Genomic DNA, 17,905 nt, shown 5'->3' with positions numbered 1-17,905 from the left:
GGATACGAGAATGTTTGAAGTGATTCTTTACCATAGAGTGATAGGGCCAAAAATGATATAGAACATGATGTTCCAAAAGGTTGTGGACGGATTATGACAAAACTAGATGGACGAGTTGGTGAGGTGACAAAAACTAGCCGATTAGAGTTTGGTTCAGGTCCGAATCCAGATCCGGCCCAGCAGTGCGATACAAAACATAAACTGTTCAGCCTGGCAGAGGTATGCGCTCTACCGAGTGCCGTTCTAGTTTAAAATGCTTTAAAATGTTCCCAATTGTATTTTACCGCATTTGACCTTTAAACCCCATTCCAGGGGACGGGGCCAATAATAACACTGTTCTGTTAACTGCGTCCCTTGTTTGTCCGTCTCCATCTATTTTCTCTCTTAGCCCTGTTTTTGGCATTTCCCCCTTCCCTTTCTGCTGTTCCTTTTGTTATGTTGTGCCCTGATCCATTCTGGGTTGTAGCTCTTCCACGAGCCTTACAAAAAAGAAAGCGATAAAGACGCCTGTAACTTCAAAACACCACTTTATCACAACGCCAAAGCTTGTCTTTCAGTTTTACCTCAAATATATATGACTTGAGATTACACTCATATATAATTATTTACAATTTCATATTTTGCTTAAACGTGACGACAGCACTTGAAGCAATGCTAATGAAATGCGAGACAATGGTGACAGTCACATGTCACCAAATCTGACAGCATCCATTAGAATTACCAAAATAGGCTAATGCTTCTCAGTTCACAAGACCACATGTAAACTCCACCACAACTTCAACGTCCAAGCAGCACTCATCCAACTCACCAGGGATGTAGAGAGTATCACCAGGCTGCAGATTGCATTCGTAGCGCGTTGCACGAGGGAACTCGGGGAACCGTGTCAGATCAGGAAAGTCGATATCCAAAATTTCTGACTTATCACCTGAAAGTAATGAAAACAACTGCATAAAGAAAGAAAAAATGGATACGGCAGACCTGTGAAAACAAATAGTCCATAGATGGAATCCATTTATTCTTAATGAATATTGCTGCGGGGATGGTGATGGGGGGAGGAGGGAATAGACTAGTTATGCCATTAACAAACATTTGGCACAAGTGTGTGGTTTCTGTCTGAAAGAAGATAGAGCACGTATCGAAAAATGTTTTGGAACCGATAACCTTGACCCTTCCCCACCATAATGTATCTTAAAAGCTTCCCACCGTACCCCCTTTCCTCCATTTAATAATTTTCAAATAGTTACCTCCATAATCTTTCTTTGTGTTTCTTTCAGGTGAACCATTTCCGACAGCTCCACAAGCCCTCACAAATCCCACCTCTCCCCCTACCTTTTCTACCCCCGTTTATCCACCTCCTTCAAATGCCGTTTTCTTACTGAATGATTTCCGTTTTCATTGAGGTCAGTCAAGTCTTTTGGGACTGCCACTGGTAGCATGTAATCCAGTGCTACCTGCCGCATGGTCGGGTTGTCGGAGACTAAACCGACACCCTTCACTGGCTTTGCTAGAAGGTAGGGAAGGTTACGTTGACACCCTGGCAGGACAAAAAAATAACACCTGGCATAGGGCGGATGAGCTCCAGCAGGGAGCCAACTGCCATCCAGTAAGGAGATGGTGTCTCCTAAAAACCACCCCTCTGGTTTGGACTGCTTCACGTCATACCAAAGACTTTTAAAATGGTACGTGCTGCTTCCTTGCTTGAAAAGGATAGAGCACAGACAATCCCCATCGGTTGGCATCCATGGGGAGGAGGACATTCCTCTTGAGGAAATGCCCCGCTGAGTACAGTGAGAAAAGTGGAGGCCTTATAATGACGTTGCTGGTACCCAGAGTATCCCAGGAAGTGACGGTAGTGGTGGAACTTCCCCCAAGTTCAGTGGCTATGTTAAGTGTTTGTCTCGTTAGTATGTCCTTGTGTATGTGTGTATATATGTGGTGCGTGTAGAACACAAGAGATTAGATGAATACTTTTCACAGACAAACATCGGAAATTCACTTTAAAATGCAATCATCATGACAATGTAATCACCATAACAATGGTAACATCACAACTGATGTGATGTGATGTGATTTGTTTTTTTAATTTGTGCATATACAGTATACAAGTGATAAGAGCTCCAACTTTCATGATGCACATTTTAACAGTGGCACTCAGTGGCATAAATGTAAAAACAAATGGGCAGTGAAAGTCAGCAGCTCAGATTAAAAAACAAAAATTGTCGATTCCAAAACTTCACTATTTGAGGAAGGAAAATGCAAACCAGAAGCCATCTTGACCAAGAACAGCACTTGGTAGAAAGCATACCTCTGCCAGACTGAACAGTTTACGTTTTGTACCCCACTGATAGGCCGGATCTGCATCCGGACCTGAACCAAAATCAAAATTTTCGCCACATCGTGCTATATGTCGTTTTTGGCCCCACCTCTCAATGGTGAAAAAAAAATCACAAAAAAATATATTTTAAAATTCTCATGTCTGGATCTGGATCTGGGTCTTCACCAAAATATAATAATTTTGTCCTTGTCACACACCTAACCTAGTCCCTGGTGTTGGGCTAGCGGCTAGGGTGCCAGCTTAGGATCCAAGGATCCTGGGTTCGAATCCCGGTCGATCGCTGAATTAACGCCAGGGGGGTTGACTCAGCCTGTCATCCTTCCGAGGTCGGCAAATTGAGTACCAGTACACTGGTAATTCCCTGTTTATCGTAAAAAGGCGACAAACATGGTTGGCGGCAGGAAGGGCATCCGGCCGTAAAACATTGCTTCAAAAAGGGGACCAAAAAACAACAACAACCACGGTCCCCGAAAAGGCCAACCCCTGCTTTGCGGGGAAAAATGGCCTCTAAACGGTGGTTTTTTCACACACCTAGCCTGTCCACCAAATTTCGTCTGAATCTGTCCACAACTTTTAAAACTAGAACGCCACTCAGTAGAGCGCATACTCCCGCCGTGGGTCAAGTTGGAGCCATGTTGGAATCCCGTGGTCAAGTTGTTTGGCGCATGTGTTTGTTTGGCGCATGTGTTTGTTTGGCGCATGTGTTAGTTTGGCGCATGTGTTTGTTACTCCCGCCAGGGAGTAATGCATTCGTTTGTGTGTGTGTGTGTGTGTGTGTGTGTGTGTGTGTGTGTGTGTGTGTGTGTGTGTGTGTGTACAAGATATCTGGAAAAGTCCTGAACGGATTTGGATGAAAGTTGGTGGGATGATTGCCCTTGGGATAAGGAAGAATTGATTAGTTTTTGGTGAAGCTCAGGATATTATTCCGGATCCAGGAATTTTTTGAAGGATTTTTTACCACTGGAAGATAGTGCTCATTTTTCTTTTTACATTATCTTCTATATATTCTATATTTAACATTGTGATATGAAAATAGTTTTCATATTTGTTGTAAATGTCGTTTAAACTCGTGGTTATGTGTTAGAGCGGTGTATTTTTTAGCAGCATCGTTTTCAATGTTCTTTTTTTTTTTCTAATAAAGACATATTCTGTCATTTTAAAACCACCAAAGTGTGTATTACGTTTCCCCGTTTCATAAAATGTATCGTTTGATACGTATAATGCTTAAAAAAATTTTTTTTTTTTAAACCTCAGAAGAGATATCAACATTTACCTCAGCGAATGTCAATCGCGGTGTCAGTATTTGATGAACTTATAAAGACTTAGGTGACATAAGTGTGACCAGTATGTGCACGGGATTCTTCCCAGAAGAATGAGTGGTCGCGTTAGCTTGTACGACTTAAAATGAGCGAGTTTGTTTTCACGTTTGGGCCAGTTTTACATGTTGTATCCCTAAGGAATGAAACGAACGTTTTTCCTGGCTTACAATTTTATTTGAAGTCACACGCCTCAAAATACATTCACTTATATAGAATTGAACACTGAATCCGAAAATGTAAGTGAAATTGCCTTGTTTTTTTTATTAACATTATCTTCTATATATTCTGTATATATATATATATATATCTGTGCAGTGTCTGTCTTGTGTTGTCTTGTCTTGTATTGTATTGTCACTGAACTACTCCCTCAAACTTTTGTGAAATCGTACTATTCCAACTTGACCCAAGGCGGGAGTATGCGCTCTACTGAGTGGCGTTCTAGTTTGGTGCATGTGTTCGTTTGGCGGATGTGCTGGTTTGGCGGATGTGCTGGTTTGGCGGATGTGCTGGTTTGGCGGATGTGCTGGTTTGGCGGATGTGCTGGTTTGGCGGATGTGTTCGTTTGGCGGATGTGTTGGTTTGGCGGATGTGTTGCTTTGGCAGATGTGTTGGTTTGGCGGTGTGAGCTTCCAATGGTAAAAAATGTTTCAAAAAATTCCTGGATCCGGAATAATATCCTGAGCTACACCAAAAACTAATCAATTCTTCCTTATCCCAAGGGCAATCATCCCACCAACTTTCATCCAAATCCGTTCAGAACTTTTCCAGATATCTTGTTCACAAACACACGAACATACGAACACACATACGCACGTACACACACACACACACGTACACACACACGTACATACACACACACACACACACACACACACACACACACACACACACACACACACACACACACACACACACACACACACACACACACACACACACACACACACTCAAATGCATTACTCCCTGGCGGGAGTAAATATCTTGTTCACAAACAGACAGGGGTGAAAACCTGTGGAGATAGTTACTAAATAAAAACAAGAATCAGAGATTGTGGAACCTCGCCAGGACTTGTTTTACAAGGGTGTAACAGGGTCTCGTGGGCCTTAGGGGTCTACAGGGTCTTAAAAGGTATTAGGGGTCCAAAGGGTCTTGGTGTATTTGGGGTCTAAAGGTTCTTAGAGGTCTTGAGGATTTTAAGAGCTATATATGTGGTATAAAGGGTATTAAAGGGTATTAGAGCATTGTTACGGATTCGTCACTTCCCTTGTTGGGGTTTTCCTCCACTTGAAATATTTCTGATTCTACGTACTATTATTGTCTTCCAAAGGTTTATTGTTTATGAACTGTTTTCAAAGGGTAAAAAGAATTAATGTTTTAAATTAAACCGGAACCGGACGACGACGAGGAGGAAGAAGAGGAAGAAGAAGAGGAAGGCGTGGCGAGAAGAGTGGGAGAAGACGTGTGGCATCCAGCTCCGTAGCGAGCGTTATCGAACGAAAGTCGCGAGTGACCTTTGAGTTTCCTTGAAAGGAATTTCCTGCGATAGGTGTCATCGCTGGAGGATTGAGAAACCTGCGTAGTCAGGTTTAGGCGTGGAGGTTCGGAAGAATCCTCGCCAGGTCGCTTCGACAAGTAAGAGCCGTCAGCCATTTTGAACCTCGCGCTTCGTTCACCGAAAAAGGTTTTGCTCCGCGTCAGCTTTTCTCACCCTCTGGTTGTCTGCCGGGGATGTGTGTGCGCAAAAGCGGCGTTTGAAGATTACGTTGCGGTTCGCTGATTGACCTGTGAACGTGCACGTCTGGATCGCGCCTTTGGGATTTCCCTTTTCGCCGCCAGGGTGCTTTTGGTTTGGACCACGTGACTGTCCACGCTTTGCCTACGCCTCATTACTCGCCTCATCGCCTCATCACTACTCGCAGGAGGGGATCACTTTTGAGTTATAGAGACTGAGGAGTGTTATTTTTCATTCACTGGGAGCGCAGCGAGTTATCTTACTTTAGCTGATGGTACCATCTTAAGATGTATTGAGTGCACTTTTGATTGCTATTGGTTGTACCGTTATTCTTGTGTGTGATTTTCAATACAACATTTGTTCGTTTATAATCATTGGTGTGGTTTCACTATTGATTACTGACACAGAATAACATATTTTTCTGCCGTGGCTCCTCTCGGGGTTCGGAGGTATACCGAGACCAGGAGGTCGGGGAGGAACACGTAACAGGCATATTAAGGCATATTGAGGGTCTAAAGGATTTAATGGGTCCAAATGATTTTATGGATCCAAAGCATTTTAGGGGTCTTCATGGTATTTTGGTTAGAAAGGGTCTTTGGGGACTTAAATGGACTTGGAGTTATAAAGGGTCAAATGTAATTAATACACCTCCTCACGTTCTGTGTGGGCAGACAGACGCAAATGCAATGCCCTCTCCTCTGGCTGAGGTAATAACTGTTTTAGTAACTGATTCAAGTTCAACACAAGCAAATTGGCTAAAAAGCTACCAATACATTATTCAACCAATGAGGAACACACGACATTAAAAGGTGTCATAATTAAAGTTTGCACACTATGTGTGATGATTCTGAAAAAAATAAAGGATCCAGCTGAAATGAAGAGCGAGTAGAGAAATTTACCCCTCAAATAAAGGAACTCCACATCTTCTGGGCTGAAAAGCACAACCCGTTTGTAGCCAGTCACCTGCATAAGCAGGTTGTCCATAACCTAGGAAGAAGAAAATAAGAACTGCTACAGTCTCTGACATCTTTTCAATCATCTTCTGAGTTGTAGGTGTACAAATACAGTATCGGAAATAATTTTGGGGGAAAAAAGAAAAGACAAAAAGAACAAAAAAAAAGTAAAAAGTGGTTATGCAAGGCAAATAACATTATAGAATCACATAATACTGTCATGTGTAGATACAGTACTAACACAGTGATTGGAAAAACAGAACACGTAACCAATTGATCAACCCCGCTTTTTGTTTCACACGCACGCAGCAATAAAGCGGTCAGGAAGAAAGTCCAAACACTCCAAAATTATGTTATATAACTTGAGGTATTTTCTCGACATGATATCCACAGTGCCTACAGAAAGTCTACACCCCCTTTTAACATTTTCACCTTTTGTTGCCTTTTTGCTGGACTTAAATTGTAGTAAATCAGACTTTTTCCGACTTTGTTTACACATCGTAACCCACACCTTCCAAGTGGAAAACAACTTCTACAAATTTCAGAAAATTAATTTAAAAAACAAAACTGGAATATCTTGGTTGGATAAGTGTCCACCCCCCCTGAGTTAATAGTTGGTGGAAGCACCTTTGACAGCAATTACAGCTGGGAGTCTATTGGGATAGGTCTCCACCGACTTTACACACCTTTATTGGGCAATATTTACCCATTCTTCTGTACAAAACTGCTCAAGCTCAGTCAAGTTGCGTGAGGAGCGATGATGAACAGCAATCTTCAAGTCATCTATTCTCGCACCATTTTTCAAATAAAGTTACAATCATTTAATTCTGAAAAAACCCCAACCGAACCAGATTATTACCACAAGAAAATGGCAACAGCAGAAGGTACACCGTTCTTAAAATGTATAATTATTTGTTTGCACAAAGACACGAAATAAAAACAACAATTGACAAGATAAAACCCCCCATGTGACGACACGACACACACACACCTTCATCCAATTCTTCTTACATGCTCCCAAATAACCATAGCCACCTCCATCCCTGTCAGCTTCTTCCTCCCTTTTCAGCAGAATCCTTCAACCATCACTCCGCCCCAAACTCTCCCATCAATTTTCACCCAACGAGCATCCACAAATCTCTGCCAGATGCACTGATAAGAGTCAGCTCCCTCCTTCTCCAAATGGCTCCAGAGGGAACACTTCACTCCTTCACTTCCTGAGTTTACAGAGAACACAAGACGAGACAACCTAATCCTGCTCTTTCTAAAAGCACAACCTCCCATTCCCCTTCGTGGGAAACATTTTACATTGACTACTTACTTTATACAAACCCTTTCAACAAGACAAGTTCTAAATGTACACAGAAATATACACAGCATGTCGGGTCTTAATCTGACCCACCCCCACACTCCAAATGTAACAATACCACCGATTATACTTTTTCTGCAGGTGTGGCACTTTGTGATTGAAAAAAAGAAAGAACCACCTTTAGAGGCCATTTTTCCCCACAGAGCAGGGGTTGGCCTTTTTTGGGCACCTTGGTCCCCTTTTTTGAAGCAATGTTTTATGGCCGGTTGCCCTTCCTGCCGCCAACCCTGTTCGTCGCCTCTTGTGACACACAGGGAATTACCAGTGAACTGGTACTCAATTTGCCGACCTCGGAAGGATGACAGGCTGAGTCAACCCCCCTAGTGTTAATTCAGCGATTGACCGGGATTCAAACCCAGGATCCTAGGATCCCAAGCCAGCACCATAACCACTAAGCCAACACCAGTGACAGTGTTCTATATCAACACATGACTATGTTTGCATTATATACCCAGTTTTTACTCCGTTTCCATAATTATTTCCAATACGAACATAACACTGCATAACAGCTGATACGTCATTCATTCATACATCATAATGTGTCCAAAGGTGGAGGCTTGCCGAGCTGACCCGCAGAACACTGGAGAAAAACTGCTCGGCTGGAAACAATTCGGGAATCGTCACATCCCCAGCCAACTCTGGGAATTGCTGTTTGAGGTCGGCCACGTCCTGCCAATAAACAGTCAGGCTGTCAATATAGCGGTTTCCTAAAACAATGATCATTTCTTCAAAGCGTCTGTATCTCACAAGGAAAAGGCCAACTGGCTAAGCATGCCTGCACCATACCCCTATTACTATTCACCTGAAATATTTTACCTTCATCTCCTATCACTTTGATCCCAAACCGTTCTTTTAACTTCAAACTGCACACAAAAATATGCAAAAAATAAGGAGGATGGGAACCATCTTATTCTGCCATACAAAGGGCTGCAGACTACAAAACACATACCTGTCAACTTTTAACAATTAAAACAAAGAGTGAAAGCTGTAAAAATGTATTATGTGAGAGAAACTTCAGCATTAAAAAGAAAATGATCGCTTTACTTCAAATTTGAGATGCTGCTATGTAGTGGCACTTTTATAATGGATGTCATGGTTGTTCAAGTATATTGTAGTGCTTATGTTTCATAAAACTTAGTGGAGATGACATGGTCGGGGACAGGGACATTAAAATGAGCTCTGTCCGACCGACCGATCATCTGTCCATGTATTTTTGTGTACGCGTTATTTCAAAAACCATTGAACATTTAACTTTCATATTGCAGATATCTATTCCTCGTGACATTATCTCAACCTGATTAGATCACACCTGTGATTGGCCGAATTATGTTGCCATGGCAACCATCTTGGTAACTCGGCTTGTGTATGCGATATTTCAAAAAAACGTTCAAGATTTGGCTTTCATATTGTTAACACATTTTCCTCAAATCACCAAAAAGACCGGACTTAGGGTATCAGCCTTTTGTTTTCTTCAACTTGCCCTGCTGTATACCTAGTATCAACTACATTAAGTACAGCTTTATTTAGTTTGTATAAACGTTTCCATTCTTTCCATGTAGTTATCACAGTGCGTTCAACAGACACACATGTGAGGAATTCACAGCCAAAGCTGAGGCGACTTACGCAAGAAAGCATTAGAATGTTACGACAATTGTTCTTTTGTATAATTTTATCCCCTTATTCTGGAAGTGTAGAATATGAGAAATCCAATGATTTTTTTTTTTCCACAATGTGGCCAGTTTGCAGACACTACGTATACTCCTGCTCCTGCCTCACACCTAGCTCGCCTTCGCGCTATTGAAACCAAAGCATTCAGAATCATTGGAATCTCCCGCGATGAAGCTAACTCCAAGGGCCTCTCACTCACTCACCGCAGGCAGGTTGGTGGTCTTTCCGTCTTCTACCGACTCCTCTCTGGCCTTGCCCCCCCCCCCCCCAGCTCTCTCTGGGCTCTGTCCCGCAAATATTCCTACAGGTCGCACAAGATCTGCCTGCAACCCTCTTTTGGTTAAACTGCCAAAATCAAGACTCTCTGCTCACCTTCACTCCTTCATTCCTCTTTTCTCCCGCCTCTGGAACAAACTCCCTCACTCTCTTCAATCCCACTCCACCCTCCAAGTCTTTAAAACAGCTGTTCACCACCATCTCTTATCTTCCCCCATCCAAAACCTTGATCTTTTCTACCCCCGCTAATTTCACCCCAATTCCCCTTTTTGAAATACCAACTTCTGTCCTGGAAGTCCTTGGTGTCCTTGCGCTTTATACTTCTCCCTCCCCCCCCCCCCCCTTCCCATGCCTCCTCCCCCCGGGCCCTCTCCCTTCCACACATCTCCCTGCTCTCGGATGTTGTGTTTGTGTGCTTCCCCTTTTCTCCCCATCTTGTCTTCCACTCCCTCTTTTTGTGTATTTTGTTTGTCTGGTCGATTTGTTTGTGAAGTAAATGTTAGCTCTTTCACGAGCCTCGATTCAGTATACAAAAATATATATATATATATATATATAACACAACCGGGTGCAGAAAAAAAAAGAAGAAGAAGAAATAAATAAATAAACTTACCTTCCTCGGGTTATCCCCTAAAGTCCTCAAATAATACTTTTCATCCTAGTAAACAAGGGGGAAAGTCCTTGTATCAAGTCACGTATTTAGTTTATCAGCAAGAGAAAACAGGCTGTCCCAATAATTACCCAAAGGACTCATGAATAAATTACAAACAAAACATTTTCAGTTTTAAAAACTTCCAAAAAACAAAACTCTCATTACCTGGTTCTAAGATAGCTCAAAGTCTAATTTATGCAAATACATTAACAAATGACACAATGGAACCGACAAAACATTACAAATCGTGGTTTATTTGAAAATAACATAATTTAACACAGAGAGACTGCCGCGATTTATTTTCATCGGGTCCATGATCTATGGAAAACTTTTTATTTTACAATAAACATGGAATATGGAATGTGTCAATAGTTAATGACTTTGGGAGACATTCACCTGCTCTATATTTTACAAAAATATTCCCTGAAAACAAGTATTTTACGAATAATGTAAGCATTTGGACTTGACACATGGTCAATATGGAAACTGGTGAGAGGTTAGTGTGAACACACCACCTCAAAACAAGAATAAGTTGTCATTTTAAAACTCAAATAAGCATATTGGGCACATAATCATATTGCCGATAATTAATCTTGAGATGGACGCCTCAGGTATGTCATTGTCTGTTGGAGTTCTCCAAAATGTACCAGAAGTTATGATACCAACGACAAAGACAGTACAGTACCTCATTAAAGAAAAAGTCTGCATGTTTCTCTTCACTTGCTCGTTGCATGAGCTCATTGAAAGGCAATGTTCTAAACATGGGATATGGGATGGGTGTAGCAAAGGGAGGTTTAAAGTTAAAGAAGTCCCAACATTTGTAAAAAGCTATATTTGTTGGAAAATTTTGAAGATAGCACAATGAACGCACACAGTTGCCATTTTGTTTATCTGCGCATCTGACATGCTAACCACACTAGATGTTTCCAGACATCAATTGCAGAAATCACTCGTAAATGCTTTCCTATGTATCATTTGAGACCTTGAAAGTGCAGCTGACTAATTATTGCAGCAAATAAACATTGATAGACTTGGTCCTACTGCTTACATTATTTGCACCCTACTGCTCATAATACTTACATTATTTGCTAAATGGCATCCCCACCCAGGTCATACGATCCTCTTCAACTGAAGTACCAAACAAACTTGGCTATGTCATTGTTAGACTTTTGGTCTTGTTTCCACAATAATGGATGTAGAAGCTGGAGTTAGGTTCTTTTGAACATTTCTCGTCAGAAAAAAAAAAAAGCAAAGTTGAAATACTCTATATGTATAGTACTTGTACATTCCCAAATGAAATAACATTTTAAAATAAATTTCCACATGAAAAAAATATAAATTTAATAACACTCACCAGTGATGTGTGTGGAGGTTGTTTGTAGAGGTGAGGTTTAACCTTTCAGCTTTCACTTGAATCATCATCAATCAAGGGGCACATTGCATTGGTTTTGATCTGAGATCCAGTCTCTTGACTGCCACTGGTAACATGTAACCCAGTGCTACCTGCCGCATGATCGGCAGTCAGCGACTAAACTGACTTCCCTGACTGGCTTGCCAGTGGGGAGGGTGACTGTGACACCTGCAGGACTAAAAATAAAACCTGATAAAGGGCGGATGAGCTTCCTCCGGGAGCCAACAGCCATCCAGTAAGGAGACGGTGTCTCCTAAAAAACACCCATCCGGTTGGACCAGTTTTTTTAGATAGTAGGTTGTAGACAGCAACCGCTCAGGGTAGTATGACCGTTCAGACTACTATTCAAGAACCATCTTACACTCTCCGTGCCTGGATTGCTGGTCTTACTTTCTGTTTCACTCAAACTATAGTTACCGGGCTAGCTTCAATCTCTCTTTCTTGCAAACAAACATAACAAACTTTTCATACTCATTTTCACTCAACTGCCTCAAATAAAAATAAAATAAATAAAATAAATAAAATCAAATAAAAACTGCCTCAAAAAGGGAACCATGAGGCCATTGGGCCCGCAAGGCTAACCCCCGCTTTAGCGAGGAAAAATGGCCTCAAAACGATCATTCATTCATTTCACTTTTTTTTCTTCTTTTTTTTTTGTACACAAGATCGAGGCTCGTGAAAGAGCGAACATTAATCACACAGAAAGACATACCGACACAAAAACATAACATCGGGAGCGGTAGACAAGATGGGGAGAGAGGGGGAAGGACACAAACACAACATTTGAGAGCAGGGACCGAGAAACATGGAGACATCGAGAGATCTGAGAGAGGGCGAGGGCTTTGGGGGGGAGGGCATGGGAAGGGGGGGGGGGGGTGGGAGAGGTATAAAACATACGGACACGGCCAGGACTTCCAGGAAAGAAGTTGGAATTTCAAACAAGGTGGATCTGGGGTGAATTAGCGGGGGTAGAAAAGATCAAGGTTTTGGATGGGGGAAGATAAGAGATGGTGGTGAACAGCTGTTTTAAAGACCTGGAGGGATGAGTGGGATTGAAGGGAGTGAGGGAGTTTGTTCCAGAGGCGGGAGAAAAGAGGAATGAAAGAGTGAAGGTGAGCAGAGAGCCGAGATTTCGGCAGTTTAACCATCAGAGGGTTGCTGGCAGATCTTGTGTGACCTGTAGGAATATTTGGGGGACAGAGCACAGAGAGAGCTGGGGGTGCAAGGCCGGAGAGGAGTCGGTAGAAGACAGAAAGACCACCTACCTGCCTGCGGTGAGTGAGTGAAAGGCCCTCAGAGATAGCTTCATCGCGGGAGATTCCAATAATTCTGAAAGCTTTGGTTTCAACAGCGTGAAGCCGAGCTAGGTGTGAGGCAGGAGCACCGGCCCATAGGGGAGAACAGTATTCCATTGAGCTGCGGATGAAAGCCTTGTATGTGGTGAGGAGCTCAGGTGTGCCGAGGAAGGACTTCGCACGACGGAGGATGCCCAGTCGGCGAATGGCTTTGGAGGCCAGCTTGGAAATGTGGTTTTCCCAAGAAAGATCATGGCAGATAGTGAGACCCAAAAGCTTGAGCGACAGAACTTCTTGGAGAGGATTGTTGAGAAAGTAGATGGGAGGGTTGTCCATTCGATCTTTTCGGAGAGACATAGTAAGAGTGTGAGATCCTCACCTTTACATTCTCTCTCCTTTACTTCTCTTTCCTCTCATTTCCTCAAAACGTCCAATTAAATATGAAAGTCCGAAAAATCAATGGCCCCTAGTTCCCGGCATTATGGGGTGTGAAGAATCTCCAGTTACCTGCCTGTCTATGCTGCTTACGAGAGGGGTGGGTTCAGGCAGTAGTGGTATCGGTCCCTCCCAAGACCGTTGCCTGTTGAATCAATGCGACTCTTTTACAATTCACATCACCAACATTCGTGGTCTTTCTTCGAAAGTTTCCTTTGTTGATCATCATCTAGCAAGTACCTTTCCTAATATCTTGCTTCTTTCAGACCATCATAAAAACATAAACATAAATACATTTCATAAAAACATTGCCTCAAACAGGGAACCATGATTGTCATGGGGCCCGCAAGGCTAACCCCCGCTCTAGCGGGGAAAATGGCCTTAAAACGATCATTCATTCATTCATTTTCAGACAAAATTGTCACAGGACGTTATTGTTAGCTCCATTAACATTTCAAACTACAACCTTCACTCATGATTCCGCTTCAAAGGAGGAGTGTGTCTACTCTAACATTAACACACCTGCTGTACCTCCTCGAATTGTGGACCTCAAATCTCCAAACTTTGATGTAATCTGGCTTAAGATTTTTCTCCCAAACATTACTACTATTCTCCTTACTTTCACTTACTGCTCTCCCAACTCTACAAACTCTACAGCTTTCTTTGACTATCTTAATTCCTGCCATGAGGCCATGACCTCCGAACACACTAAGGCAGAATTCCTCTATTTCGAAGACTTCAATGTACACCACAGGGAGTGGTTGAAATCTTCCCACACAGATGTTGGGTGAGTCAAAGCTCTTACATTTCCCATTCTCAATGATTTGGAACAAATTATCACCCACCCTATACCCTTACATATATGGCTTTTAAATCCACGATTACAAATAACCAAATAAGAATTTTATTTTTATTTTTACAGTCTCAGTATCATGAAGAGCCTGTACATGCATCACATACAAGACATTCACATTCGGAGACATCAGCAAACTTTACATAAATTACCAAGACTTTAGTAGTCAATGGGTCGGTCAATGCAACATACACCTTGGTCCTCTGCTAACGTTGTCGCTACGTTCTTGAAAACCACGACGTTAAGTGAAACGACATTAAATGGATCAATTTATCTCACAAGATACAAATTTATCTCGGCGACGTGATAGCAAGTTATGGGTAAATAATCACAATGGTCTTTGAAGCCTTGAATCTCATTATTATAGACGTTATAACGAAGCTCAGTTAAGCGAGGACATCATGTACAAGGTTTAAACCAGGTGTCCCAGGAGCGATTGGCAAGTAGCCAGTTAGGAATGACAAACAGGTAAACTCAAATGGTCTATAGAAATGCTTCATATTACAAGGCACTCAAATTAAAGACTTTTCATGATACAGCCACCAATCTTTGATCAGATGATTGATGACAAAATACTCTGTCAGCCCGGCGGTTAACACCGCTGGGTGACTAATAGCCACAATGGTCCTTAATTCCGAGGCACGTAGCCGAAACTGGCGATTGGTCCGTTGCGGGCGAGTGTGGGAACCAAAGTGCTTACCTGGATGGAGCCACACGGGTTTATTCTCGGACCCACAAACAAATAAGCATACACGACAAATAATATGCAACACAATAATTTAATGAAAATAAATGCAATACGAAAGAGGTGAAAATGAAATGTGAGGTAAACTAAATCCAAATTTGAGACGTCTCCACTCAGACACAAATACACAACAGGGGAATGATAAAATAAAATAAATTGCTTTGTTGAGTCGGCCGGTACTCGGCTCTAGTCCAAAATGTGTTGAAGGGCTTGTTGGTCGTCGCCGCCGGTGCAGCCACTCGTGCAGGAAGCACTCCGACAATCGCTCCGAAACCCCGCATTGAAAACACCCAGGCGCGAAGCAAAAAGTCAAAGTCAAATGGTCCTTCCTCGCTTCCACCACCGAACGCAACGTGGCTCCAGCTCCCCCGAAAAGCACCACAGTCCAACAACACCCCCTCCTCCAACGCTGCAAAGGTTCACACGAGCTCCGAAAAGTTCTCTTCTCAAGCGCACCCGAGCCAGGAACAGCCAAGCCAGAGACAAAAAGCGAGGGCCTCAGACGAAAGCCAGACCCAGAGAGAGAGAGAGACTTCTTCTTCCTGCCCTGCTCGAACCTTCTAGCTCTGATATCACTCTGTCCAATCGCCGAGCTCCGTCGAATCGCCCCATGGTCTTGCTTGACCAATGACGAACTTCGGGGCGTGGCCTGTCGGTTCGGATTCTTTGGAGGTGGGGTTTAGTTGTCGGTCCGCTCTGCCTGCTTGCAGGGGACGATTGTTGTTATTGTTGTTGTTGTACAAGGGTTTTTTATGGCCGGCCTTGTTATAATTGTATAAACGTAGGGAAAACTACAGGGAGCAATCACAAACTGGGGAAAACTAACTTTAATCTCTACATAGTTAACATAGCTCTGCCCCCTGTGTGGAGATACATAAACAACGTTAAGCTCCAGTTTCCCAACTGTACATCGAGATGTATCCTATGCATCCACTGTCCATGCTACACCTATACAATCCTGTCTCCACTATGGTATTCCATCCTCTACCCCCACAAACGTAACAATACGTTTTGCTGTAACAAAAACTGATCATTAGAATTATTATTGAAAGGAAATAAAAACCACATTGCAATTACCTGTACGCAAAGTTCTTGTGCAAGAAATCCATGAAAGGACTCGGTGCCACATGCACTTTCACTGGGCGCTCACCAACCTTCTCGCGTAAATAGTCAACATTCCAGCACTGCATGCAGAGTCCCAGATCGAAGCCACGCAACACTGCTGGCTGTCGCTATTGGGAACACACCGATAAATGAATGTCACCCGTAGCAGGGGAGGGGGCGGAATGTGGGGGGGGGGGGGGTGTGGTGGAGGGGGAAGAGGACTCACAAATCTAGACAAACTCTTCCCCCCCCCCCCCCCCTAAATTTCCTATAACACCGTAATCTTTAATATAAGAAGTAGAAACACCATAAAGTAGAACAGCACTCAGTAGAGAGCATACCTCCGCCAGTCTGAAAAGTTTACGTTTTGTATCCCATCGATACACCGGATCTGCATCTGGATCTGAACCAAAATCTGATTGGCTTGTTCTTGTCACCTAACTAACTCAAACACCAAGTTTTGTTAAAACCGGTCCAAAACGTTTCTGGAATATCACGCCGTGTATTGTTTTTGGCACCATCTCTCAATGACGAAGAATCACTTTAAAATTATTGTATCCGGATCCAGATCCTGATTCGGATCTTCACCAAAATATAAAAATGTAATCTTTGTTGCGCTCCCAATCTGTCCACCCAGTTTTGTCCGAATCCGTCCACAACGTTTTGAGATATCTTGCTCACAGACAAACAGACAAACAGGCAGGGGTGAAAACAAAACCATGAAAACCTTTGCTGGTGAAGGAAATCAGCGATACTTTGCGTTAGCAACACTTGCCACAATGTTGTGTGAACGAACTCAGGAATCAATGAAACTATGTGGTATATTATTTATCGCACAATGCTAGAGCATTTGAGTGCAAATAGAGGTCCCACGTTTGAGTTTGGTTGCCTTCTGTATAGTTTCACCCGAACATCAGCATTGGGAAGCTTCGGCAAATTCAAAATTGTAATATTCTTATTTGGGTGCTTTTTGGTCAAGATATTTGGACTCTAAAGCAATTCTTCATGCCACCTGCAAACTACCACCTTGTGCATTATTTCTACCTTGACTAGAGAGTTCATGGAACACACTGAGAAAAAAAAGGACAGGGCAAGGGTCTTTTCACCTCTTGCTTTGTGTTTCCGAGCACGATCTATATTTCCACGAGCCGCAATTTTGTCTGAATCTCGATATTCCCAAACGCTGAGAGCGGAAGTGGCAAATTTGGTTAGCTGAGATGGCATAAAATGGCGTAATATTTTATCAAAGTACTGCTAAACTGGAGGTTTTTTAGTTCCGATTTATGTTCGACAGTGTTCAAAATGAGAATTCATAAATGAAATTAAGTAGTTCCTTCTACTTCGGGGATTTTTCCACGTGCTGATCAAATCTGCAGCTGCCGTTTCCACCAAATAAAAGTCAAGTTATCTGAACCAGATTTGCCGTGTTTTTATATTACGTCTTCGTCCAGGTGCTGCTGTGATATCCCGTCCAATATTTCATATTAGATCATACATACTTTGTATGATCATACATAAACCCTGGTGTTGGGCTAGCGGCTAGGGTGCCGGCTTAGGATCCTACGATCCTGGGTTCGAATCCCGGTCGATCGCTGAATTAACGCCAGGGGGGTTTGACTCAGCCTGTCATCATTCCGAGGTCGGCAAATTGAGTACCAGTTCACTGGTAATTCCCTGTTTGTCGTTAAAGGCGGCAAAAAGGGTTGGCGTCAGGAAGGGCATCCGGCCGTAAAACATTGCTTCAAAAAGGGGACCGAA

General features: G+C 42.7%; 1 protein-coding gene across 4 annotated transcripts in view; it reads right to left on the bottom strand.

Annotated features, from left to right (window-relative positions):
- TYW5 (tRNA-yW synthesizing protein 5) overlaps positions 1 to 17,905 on the bottom strand; it is a 34,733-nt gene that overhangs the window by 4,821 nt on the left and 12,007 nt on the right. For all 4 annotated transcript variants that reach the window (XM_068125445.2, XM_068125444.2, XM_068125447.2 and 1 more), the window contains exons 3-8: positions 16,121 to 16,275; positions 10,990 to 11,059; positions 10,266 to 10,310; positions 8,240 to 8,377; positions 6,286 to 6,373; positions 809 to 925 (exon numbers count right to left, since the gene is read on the bottom strand). In XM_068125445.2, the coding sequence (XP_067981546.2) occupies positions 809 to 925; positions 6,286 to 6,373; positions 8,240 to 8,377; positions 10,266 to 10,310; positions 10,990 to 11,059; positions 16,121 to 16,275 (613 nt within the window). The remainder of the gene's footprint in view (positions 1 to 808; positions 926 to 6,285; positions 6,374 to 8,239; positions 8,378 to 10,265; positions 10,311 to 10,989; positions 11,060 to 16,120; positions 16,276 to 17,905) is intronic.

This window comes from Myxine glutinosa, chromosome 8, assembly GCF_964187855.1.
Source record: "Myxine glutinosa chromosome 8, kmMyxGlut1.1, whole genome shotgun sequence".
Classification (NCBI taxonomy): Eukaryota; Metazoa; Chordata; class Myxini; order Myxiniformes; family Myxinidae; genus Myxine; species Myxine glutinosa.
Note: the sequence above shows the minus strand (reverse complement) of the source record. Positions and strands in the feature narration are given on the sequence as shown.